This window comes from Triplophysa rosa, linkage group LG4 (genome assembly GCF_024868665.1).
Source record: "Triplophysa rosa linkage group LG4, Trosa_1v2, whole genome shotgun sequence".
Taxonomy (NCBI): Eukaryota; Metazoa; Chordata; class Actinopteri; order Cypriniformes; family Nemacheilidae; genus Triplophysa; species Triplophysa rosa.
The window spans coordinates 9,219,091-9,230,376 of NC_079893.1; the positions used below are offsets into that span (position 1 = coordinate 9,219,091).

The 11,286-nt window shown below is 47.4% G+C and overlaps 1 protein-coding gene across 11 annotated transcripts in view; it reads left to right on the plus strand.

Moving 5' to 3' along the window:
- The window catches only part of fat1a (FAT atypical cadherin 1a), an 88,177-nt gene that overhangs the window by 53,505 nt on the left and 23,386 nt on the right, over nt 1–11,286 (plus strand). For all 11 annotated transcript variants that reach the window (XR_008962887.1, XR_008962886.1, XR_008962885.1 and 8 more), the window contains 2 exons: nt 10,393–10,668; nt 10,812–11,022. Coding sequence is in view for 8 of the 11 variants with exons in the window: in XM_057332848.1 (XP_057188831.1) it covers nt 10,393–10,668; nt 10,812–11,022 (487 nt within the window). In the remaining 3 variants the exon portion in view is untranslated. The remainder of the gene's footprint in view (nt 1–10,392; nt 10,669–10,811; nt 11,023–11,286) is intronic.

Sequence of the window (11,286 nt, forward strand, 5' to 3'; positions counted from 1 at the left end):
CGTGGCGGCAGGACTACGGCCCTGCCGTCCACTACGGCAAGCAGCGAGGGTGATATGAGGATTACTGTGAGCGATAATCTGCCAGCCACTGGCTCATGGACCGTTCACACCTCGTCTCGCTCGTCTGACCGTTCCCCAGGAGACGGTCCACCGTCTTATTCCTCAATCACGTATTCGGACACGATGCGTGATGGTGAGATGTCTCTTGCAGCATCGGGGGGTGACATACTGCCATCCGACTCCGACGATTCCTCGGGCTCCCTCCCTCGGGGGGGTCGAGCCCAGAAAGAAGCGGACGTCGAAGTGTCAGCCATGCTTTCCCGGGCCACCGTGAGTGTTGGGTTGCAGTGCCCGCACTGCCTCTCCCGGCACTCGCGGCTGGCTACATGGTGCCTCGGGTTTGAGCGCGGCTCCAAGCCGCGCCCGCCCCCAGTGCCGTGTTTACCGGAAGTGCATGAGGAACTTAGTAAGACCTGGAACGCCCCCTTTCCGGCACGTTTCACGTCGAACAAAGTTCGGTCACCCTCTCTTCCCTCGAGGTTGAGACAGCTGGAGGATACGTCGTTCTCCCCCAGGTGGAGTATGCCGCCACGGTACACTCGTGCCCGTAGGCGGCGGCCACCTGGGGGGGCTCGACCTAGACTCCCGTCCAAAGCATGTGGTGTCTCGGCATCTCTGGTGTCGAGAGCTTACATTGCGGTGGACCAAGCTGCCTCCTCTCTCCACGCTATGGCTCCTGCCAGGCCAGGGCGTTGAGAGAGCTCCACGAGTGTAAGACCGACCCAGCACTTATGCAGGAACTCCGCGCCGCCACCGACCTCGCTCTACGGGCGACCAAGGTGACCACGCGGGCCCTGGGTCGGACGATGTCCACACTTGTGGTCCATGAGAAACTCCTCTGGCCGATCCTTACGCAGATGAGTAACGCTGAGAAGGTCCGCTTTCTCGACGCACCCGTCTCGCAAGGGGGGGCTGGTTAGTGTTACTGTTGAGCCGCAGCGGTCCCGCTCACCCCCCGCCCGTCGGAGGGCGCGAGACCCGCACGCGGCCTTCCCCGGAGGGTTCTCGACAGTAAAGAAGCAGTCCTCCGTGCTGCGACTCGGCCGCCTCGGCCGTTGAGTCCCGTGCATTGTCTGCTTCCCAGCAGCCCTGGTCCTCTTCGACGCCCTCCAGCTCTGGGCCCCCCACTCAGGCGCCCCCCCCCTGGAGGAGACAGCGAAGAGGAGACCATCGCCCCATCAGCAGCCGCAACGATGCGGCCCTCATGGGAAGACCTCAGGGGGATCGAGGCTACCATTGGGCCCGACCCCAGCCACATCGCTGGGAAGTCGGATAGGGACGGATCCTGCCCCGTCTCTCCATTTGCTGGCCCCCTCCACTTACTCTCAAAAGAGAATTTCCTCTCTCTCTGGGTTATCACAGCCGCTCCCACCCTCTGCACAACGGTGAACGGCAAACTCGACGTTGCGTCATGGCGAAGCGCAATGTCGAGTATAAACACCAGCCCTCAGCACTCTCAGTCAGACAGTGCGTTGAGCTGCGCAGTCGCCAGGCAGGAAAAACAGCAGAGCCGATCTCCTCCCCGGGGGACCTCCCCCGGCAAGGAATCCGTACTGCTAGCCATCGAACCACCCCCCGGGGGAACGATGAATAAGATCGTACCTTTAGTCCCCGTCTCATTTCTGGGAGCCTGTCCGGCTTCCCAGGCTGTCAGGCTGGCTAGGGAAGACGATCCGTCTCGGCTACGCAATCCAGTCGCCTCACGCCCGCCAAGTTTCAGGGCATCCGATATACCTCAGTCAGAGGCTAGGATGTTCCCGTACTTCGGGCCGAGGTCGCCACCCTTCTGGTGAAGGGAGTGATCGAGCCCGTCTCACCAGCCGAGATGTTCAACGGGTTTTACAGCCTGTACTTCATTGTCCCCAAGAAAGTCGGGGGGTTGCGCCCTATCTTGGGTCTGTGTGTTCTGAACAGGCACCTACACAATAGCTGCCTTTCAGGTTGATCACGCAGAAGCGCATCCTGACGTCCGTCAGGTGTCAGGACTGGTTCATGGCAATCGACCTGAAGGACGCGTACTTCATTTCTCCTTCCTCCCTCGACATCGGCCGTTCCTACGGTTCGCGTTCGAGGGACGGGCATATCAGTACAGGGTCCTCCCCTTCGGTCTGTCCCTGTCTCCACGAGTCTTTACGAAGGTCGTGGAAGCCGCCCTCCTTCCCCTTAGGGAAGGAGGTGAGCGGGTACTAAACTATCTCGACGACTGGCTCAGCTGGCGCACTATCGAGATCTGTTGTGTACACACAGGGACCTGGTGCTCCGGCACCTAGATCGGTGGGGCTACAGGTCAACTGAGAAGAGCAAGCTCTCCCCGAGAGCATCCTCTTTCTCAGTATGGAACTCGACTCTGTCCTCATGAGCGGCCCTGCTCACCCCCCGCGGGGGGCGCGTGACCCGCGGCGAGGAAGCCCGCGCCCACGTGGCCTCCCAGAGGCAGTGCGACAACAGAGCATGCCCGATCAGTGTTGAACTGCCTGAGGCTCTCAGACAGTCAGCGGTCCCCCTGAAACATTTCAGAGGCTCCTGGGATACATGGCATCCTCGGCGGGGGTGGTCTCCCTCGGGTCGATGCACATACGACCGCTCCAACACTGGCTACAGAGTCAAGTTCCTTGGAGAGCGTTGCACACTGGCAGCAGGCGTATGGTCACACACTTTTCTGCCGACACACCCTAACCCCCTGAGATCTCCTGAGACGAGGAGATCCTGAGTGACCCACCCCCGGTCTGGTTGGGACGTCACTCAGGCTAGGGCTTCGGCCACTGGGTGGCTATACGCCCATAGGTGGCGCCTCTTCTCGTCCTTGTGCTCTTCGGCGAGAAGACCCGGGGAGTTGCTCGGTCGGGTACGAGCTGTCCCTTCCTCAAAAGAGACTGGGGAGTAACCTCTCCCCCTCCACACTGGGAATGTATGTAGCCGCTACGGCCGCTCATCATGACCCAAGTGCTGGGTAGCCTCTGGGACAGCACGACCTGGTCATTAGGTTCCCAAGGGGCGTGAGAGGGTGACCACCTTATCCGCGCTCCGTACCCTCTTGCGACCTAGGTGCCGGGCCTCAAGAGACCCCGCCCCCTTCGAGCCTCTCGGGTTGCCACTCTTTCTCAGTCCTGATAAAGACGGCTTTCCCGATGGCGCTCACCTCCAAGAGGGTAAGGGATCGGCAAGCACCCTCCGTGTCCACAGATTGCCTAGAACTCGGGGCCGGGATTCTCACGTTACATTGAGACCCCGCCCGGCTACGTGCTCAAAGCTCCCACCACTCTTCCGAGAGACCAGGTGGTGAACCTGCAGGCGCTCCCCACTGGGGAGGAAGACCCAACGCCATCTGTGTTGTGTCCAGTACGCGCACTGCGCCTCTACTTGGACCGCACGCAGAGCAGAAGCTCTGAGCAGCTCTTTGTCTGTTTCGGAGGTCAGCAGAAGGGAGGGCTGTCTCCAAACAGAGGCTGGTGCACTGGATCGTGGATGCCCTCGTTAGGGCATACCGATCTCAATTCGCCCCTGCCCGTTGGGAGTGAGGCACACCCCTCATGGGCACTGGCTCAGGGCGCCTCTCTGGCAGACATCTGCAGAGCTGCGGGTTGGGCTATGCCCAACAACTCCGTGAGGTTCTAATACCTACGCGCGGAACCGGTGTCAGCCCGCATCCTGGCAAGGTGTGGGACCGGCAGCCGGTAGGGCGTACGCCTGCGGAAGCCCTTCCCCCTCCGGGGGGGGCAGTGGCGATCCCGCCTCACTTCTTTCCCCTCGGGTAAAGAACAGGCATTCCATCCATCACTAAGCACCCTTCCAGGGGACAGGCTGGGCAGAGCAGCCCTGCCCCTTTAGGCCGGGGAACAGTTGAGTTATCTCCCACATAGCTCTAACCGGACCTAGTGCTCCAGACGTGGTAACCCCCCCTCCGTGGGCTGTTCCGTCTGATGTATCCTCATGAATGGTTCCCACCTTGGCAACCCATGACCTCCCCAGGTGGACTCCCACCTTGCGGTTAACTCCTGCAGTCCGCACATTCCTCCCATGAGTTCTCCCCTGATGGTGAGACCATGTGGTGTCTCCACTAATTCCTCCCTACGGTAGGTAGTGGCCTCTGCAGCGTTTTTCCCCCAGGGGGAATTATGCTTACCCAGTGGCCCGTACGGTGCCGGGCGGCTTCTCGCCATTTAGAGAATCAGGCCTCCGCCCGTGACGGCCGGCGTTAGGGGGCTTCCCAACTTTTTGTGGAAAGCTCTGGGTCCCCCTTCCTCTCCACTGGAAGGTCATAATTTCGCGCTAGCGTGTTCGTCTGACTCGCCCAGGCCAGTCAACGTCGCTCCGCAGAGATTGTGACGCGGCTCAGTGCTGTGGCGTTTTCCATAGGAACCCCATTCTGTCGGTTCGACACAACGTCGAGAGACCGACAGAAAGGGAACGTCTTGGTTACGGATGTAACCTCGGTTCCCTGATGGAGGGAACGAGACGTTGTGTCCCTCATGCCACAACACTGGCCGCCCACCCCAGCGGTCGGGGGAGGATGCTTTAGGCTCCTCAGACCAAAGGTGAATGAATGAGCACGCCGGCTTCCCTCTTATACCCGGACATCCGGGGAGGCATGCAAATTTCATTCGCCAATTTTCATTGGCCTTTTCTAAATACTCAGAAGATGATAGGTTCTCAAGACAAACCCTATTCTGTCGGTTCGACACAACGTCTCGTTCCCTCCATCAGGGAACCGAGGTTACATCCGTAACCAAGACGTTTTGCTGTTAAATATGACCCAGATGTGTTATTCAGAAATATTCCCAGTTACAATGTTTGTAAGGTTTATTAATATAAGTTATAAAATAAGAAATGTATTAGGCATCTGCAGCATGATCAACCAATTAACCATTTTTATAGCATTTAAATTTAAATGTTATTTTTTTTAAATATTAATATAATTTGTTATCTTATAATATTCTGTTTTTCATTCATTAATGTTTGTCTAATACATTAACTTGAAATATGACTATTAGAGATCAGCGTTTCCCATACAATGCATTTACTTGGGCGGTCCACCCAGGTATATTAATGGCCGCCCAAGTATATTTGGCGCCACATTTTGTCATTTTTTATCCATCTGTGATAATGACTGTATATGTGATCGATTAACTAGTGGATAAACAGCGCTTCCACGTCTTCTGTCTTTCCTGACTTGTTTGGTGTGAGTAACACATCCTCGCATGCACTCTCTTCCGATCAGCTCCATGTGTGTGCGAGCCCTCGGACTCTCGTCCACGCGTGTAGCTAGCTTTATGTAGTGTATTTAACTGTCACTTGCATTTAAAATCAAAGAAGCATTCATAATACACATCGTCGAGAAAGGGCAAACAGCATATAGCCGCTCTACAATATAGATGTACTGTATTGTGATTTTGTCAGATGATGTTGTGTTTATAAATCAGGATTTTAGCAGCAGTTAAATTGACTGCTGGCGGCATTCAGTTGTAAAATACAGTGTAATGTGACAGATCAGAGAGTAGAATAAAAACAGTTATCAATGGCTAACATTAACACAACGCAAACATGACATGCTGACGTCACAAATATGCTAATTAGTTTGATAAAAGCAAAATGAAAGTAATGGAGATTCACCGATATATCAACCAATAATCAGTATCAGTTGATAAAAGCAATATGAAAATAATAGAGTTAGGGATGTAACAATATTATCGATATTGTGTTATCGCAATAGCAAAATCAGTCACATGACTGTATGAAACGATAGGTCTTTCGTACCTAACATAGAGAATGTTAGAAAAAAGAATAGATGTTACCTTTGGCAAGGTCCATCTGGTGCAATTATTTTATTTTAGGTCATTTGACACATCTCATACTATAACTCATACCTCTAAGCAACAGTTATGATTAGAGGATAAAGAAAAGAGGATGCTTATGGTTGTTTCCAAGTCATCATTTGTCATTTAAAATACAGCAATAAATACCGCACTGTGGACTTTATACTGAGGTATTATAACACAGTGAGATTTTTATATTCAGTATCGGTTGACAAAAGCAAAATGAAAATAATAGAAATTCACCGATATATTGACCAATAATCTGTATCGGTTGATAAAAGAAATATGAAAATAATAGAGATTCACCGATATATTGACCAATAATCGGTATCGGTTGATAAAAGCAATATGAAAATAACAGAGATTCACAGATATATCGACCAATAATCGGTATCGGTTGATAAAAGCAATATGAAAATAATAGAGATTCACCGATATATCGACCAATAATCAGTATCGGTTGATAAAAGCAATTTTTACACTATTGGCTACCGGCAGTGTAAAAAATTAATAGCCGATGATCAGATAAATATTATTTTAATCTTTAGAATCGGGATCAGCAGTTATCACTCTGAATAATCTCCTCTCGGTTTCGGTGGAGCAATTTTGTATCGGTGCATATCTAGAAAATAATATTTGTAAATATGTAAATTAAACGAGGTTTGCTATTAAGGAAGTGTGTTGTATTGTCCTTTTTATTATTGGATTAACTAATGTTAATGAAGATTTCACAATCAGGGCTTTCTATTTGCCATGGCCTGGTACCTAAGTTTACTGTAACTGTACTAGACTGTGTACCGTAGTTTGTTTTTCCTTTGCAGACATCCTCATCCACATCAGACCACCCTGACAGGAGTTTTCAGCTCGCTGGTTAATTAGCGATGACAAAACCCAGTTTATACCCATCAACACTTTCAAATACCTCTGCAAACTCTAAGGCAGGTGCTGGAGAGGAAACTAGTCGAAAGGAACAAATAAGGCAAATATTTGCCCTTAAAACATTACAGAGGCGATATTAAGCGCACGTCTACAGGCTTTCATCTCAGCGTGAAAAGCAAGAGAAAGACGGATTGGTAATGCTTTTGATTTAAACCTTTTGAAACCCATTCCATTTTTTATTGACCAACTAATGAGTTTGGCTATGAGAAACACTTGTTTTGGAAACTTTGCATCTATGTACGTAAAGGGTGCGAAATCTAATTTCAGCATGCAACTAGAGGAGCTGGTTATATCCGCAGCTATGTGCCAGTTGTCTTTGAAGAAAAACAGAATCCTAAAAAGATTACAGTTGATAAATGGGGCATTTTAGTTATTTTGCGAGCTGTATTTATGTGATGTCGTTTACTTGCACAAACCACCAAACACGTGTTTTTAATCACGAATCCGCTCGCAGGCTCGGCTTTTTTCCTTTGAATGTCTGTTGACCCTCTCCTCAAGCGACTAGCTCTCTCCTCCTCGCAGAGCCATATATCTTTGTTGAAATCAAAGTCATGTGTATTCCACATGGGCTTGCCAGACCTTCTGCATGCTCAGTTTTCATTGTTTCTGCCGTTTATCTCAACACTTCTTTTTTCGTTCACCCCGATCTTTAGAAAAGCGCCACATTTCAGACAGGCAATGAGGGATTATGATTATTTTGGAAGGGAAGAGAAGAATGCAGAGCAGGAAGAAAGCGTACGCTTTGTGTAATCCTATTTTAGGCCCTCTGCGAAAATGTGTGGCTACTCTGTGCGTTTGCGAGCGTGCCAAAGTCATTTACCCCAAGACATGTCACATATGAGGACATTTGGATCGCATAAGGCTTGGATAAATGCTACCCTCTTCTGTTTGTGATTAGTTTTTTGGAAAAAGTGACTTTTTACTTAAAAGAAAGAGACAATAGTTAAACCAAAAATACAGCATTGTATGAGAAATTGGGCGAGATCGGGGTGTGAGATGCCAGTGTGTGGGAGGAAAGGCCTTTCTGTGTACCTATTAGGTTTTAGAAGAATGAGTTCGTAGAAGGGATTTCTCTTCAATAGTGGGCTGCTAGCTTGTGAAAAAGACCACCTTAGGGATCATTTAACATGGGCGTGTGTGTATGTATGTATATACATATGAATATATCAGAATCTCTTCCCTATTCACATAGTGTTACATTCCTTCTCTCTTTCTCTCGTTCCGTATGCATCTTATTTCATAATGTACTTCGCTCTCATCTTTCTCCTTTTCTGTCTTTCACACAGCATCCCTCTTCATCTGTCATTCACACTGTGTGATCTTTTCCTTTAATCATTCCATCACTCAGCACTTCCTCTCCAATCCCTCCATCTGTCCTCTCTCCACGCGTGTGTTAGATATTAGATCTTCTGGGTTTGTTGCTGTAATCGTGCTGACAACTAGCCTGCTTTTAAAGCATTTTAGGTGCAGGATTTAAACAAATACAAGACACAAGCTTTGTCTGTTTACACACCGCTTTCAGTTAGCTCTGCTGGCATGATTGAAAAAAGGGTCTCTACGGTAAGGTGTGCGAAGGAATGACAAGAGGCAAAGATTTTTCTTCTCCGACCTTTGGCTTCCGATAAAACCGAACGTGCTTTTCAGGGACAGAGGACGTGCTGATGCTGTCAGGGCGAGAGTGAGCATTGCCCACACTCGCACCCACACGGTCTGATCTTGAGCTGAGACAGCAAGTGCCAGCTAACAGCTAGGTCTTTTTTTGGCTGCATCCATCAAGCGTGGTTGGTAAATATATTTTCTACAGTGTGATAACATATTTGAAAGAAGTGATGAAAGAGCCGAAGCCATTAGTAAAGCTGTACTTTAAGTACATGCGTACTGGAAAATTGACATTTTGATTAAAAATGAAATTTCTCTCATAATTTACTCATACTCAACCCATCCTAGATGTGTACTCCATCCTGTCTGATCTATGTGTTGCCATGGAGACATGACATATCGATCGCTAAACAATCTTAAAATGTGGGTGTAATAAACGTATGGTTTCGCTTCAGACATATATTAACCCACTTTTGGAACATACATTTGGATTACTTTAGTGATGGATGGATGTGCTTTTTGGAGCTTTGCCATGATTACTTCTATATAAGAAAATAACATGCCTGTATTTTAATATTCAATTATTCGTGTTGAAACTGATAAAATAAGTCATATGCATCTGGGATGGTTAATAAATTAGAAGAGAATTGTCATATTTAGGTGAACTGTTTCTTTAAGGTTATATGTAAATCTGCTCGTTTCTTAGATGTTCATTCACATAAATGATGCATGCAAGCAATGCTTACCGTATGGTGCGCTCATTTTTGTCTCGCATAATTTCATTTTCACGTCCCACCAGTCTGTGTCTAGAGAGACAAATGTAAGTCGAATTCTATTGGAAGATACCTGGTTTGAATCAATTGAACCACTGTGCTGTGTTTTATGTAAAACACTGCCCCCTAATGGTTTGCATACTGATTTGTCTCTTGAATCGCTCTAATTTTCTTTACCCCATTGTTCTCTAGTCTTATAAAAGTATGTCTGATTGAATGAACACTGCTCATGTACCCACACACACACCCTCAAATTTATTCAATGAAGTTACAGTTGTATTGAGTATGGTGCTCCCTAACAAATCACTTAATAATCCTCACCTGTAAACCAAATAGATGGATGGTGGACCGTTTGAGTGGAAAAAAATAAAGATGTGCCTCTTGGTTTTTATGTTTCAGAATCATGGCTCAAATGATCTGTTTACTGCTCACAATTGTACGCATAAAGATTCACCGTGTGTTGTGTTTACGTGAATTATACTGATGTGTATGTACAAGTATGCATTGAGAATTCCTTATGCTTATGTCAAAACACTCACAAGTATGCAATGAAATAGGCTTGGCTTTTCCCTGCATGACTTACAAGACTTTTAAAACTGTTAATGAAACACATCCCGTACGATCTGGATACAATCACTCTCTGTTTACCTAAGGAAATGTCAACATGTAATGTTATCGCAACCTTCTTATCACCATTTGTATGTGGGCAGGTTTGCTAACATCGATTGCTGAATCGATGTGATTAATAGCCAGGCATTTAAAATATTTGCCGTGGTTATTGATATTGATCCGGTCAATATCAGAGTAGCCATGACAGGAGTTCTAATCATTTGAGGCGTGAGACTGTAAACATCAATGTGTAAAACATGTTGTCTCATGTTATCTAGTTGAAAAGTTATTTGTACATTTAAAAAAAATCCTATATAGTCAAGTGAGGTCATGTCCACTAAATATTGCTGTCTTTGTGTTGCGTGTGTGCTTTGAGTTGCTGAGCCATGGTAAATGTGCATACGAGTTTTTTTTATCTTTAATCGAGACACGTTGACCACTCAGTTGGTCATTCTTTTTCTATTCGCCTGTCTGGTTTTTGTAAGCCAAATATAAACGGTTCTTCATAGAATTTCAGTGATGTGTCAATGATCATTGTATTATATGCTAAAATGTACATACTCATGGTTACGATTATTTAATTATGTACATTTTTACAGGTTCTTATTAAAGTGATAGACACCAACAACCATCGTCCCCAGTTCTCCAAGCCCAAGTATGAAGTGAATGTCCCTGAAGACACCCCACCTGATACAGAGGTGCTACAGATTACAGCAACAGATCAGGATGAGAAGAACAAGCTTACTTTCACCCTCCTCAGCAGCACTGACCCGTTTAGTCTACGCAAGTTCCGACTTGATCCTGGAACCGGGGTGCTGTACACGGCAGAGAGACTAGACCATGAGACCATGCATCAACATACACTAACTGTCATGGTGAGCTCTACTTAGTTTACAAAATCTATATATTGTCTAATTGATTTCCCTGACTGATCCAAACAATGCTGGCAAAATTGGATCAAACTTGTATGTTTGAAATGGGTTTTTTTTGTGAACCCCTCCCTCTGCCACATTTAAAGGTTCGTGATCAAGACATTCCTGTCAAGCGGAACCTGGTGCGTGTGATTGTTAACGTACAGGACACCAACGATAATGTGCCGTGGTTCTCCGGCTCACCGTATGTGGGTCGTGTGTTCGAGTCTGCTGCCATCGGCTCTGCCGTGCTTCAGGTCACCGCTCTTGACAAAGACAAAGGCCAGAATGCTGAGATTGTCTACAGCATTGAGTCAGGTAATTCATCCGATTGATCTAATTGCTTCTTGACCGGTTGGTTCAGTCAACTTAATTTTGTACACTGCACATAATACCAAAATGCAATATATGAATTAAACATTGGACATTAAAGAAAATACAAGTACAATCAGACTGTAAGTTTGAAAGCTGATCTTGTTCTCATCATGGTTATAGTAAGAACGCCTCAGTACTGCTGATGCCCATACGGGGACACGTAGAGTTCGAAGTGTGGGACACAATGAATGTGGCAGCCAAGGGTCC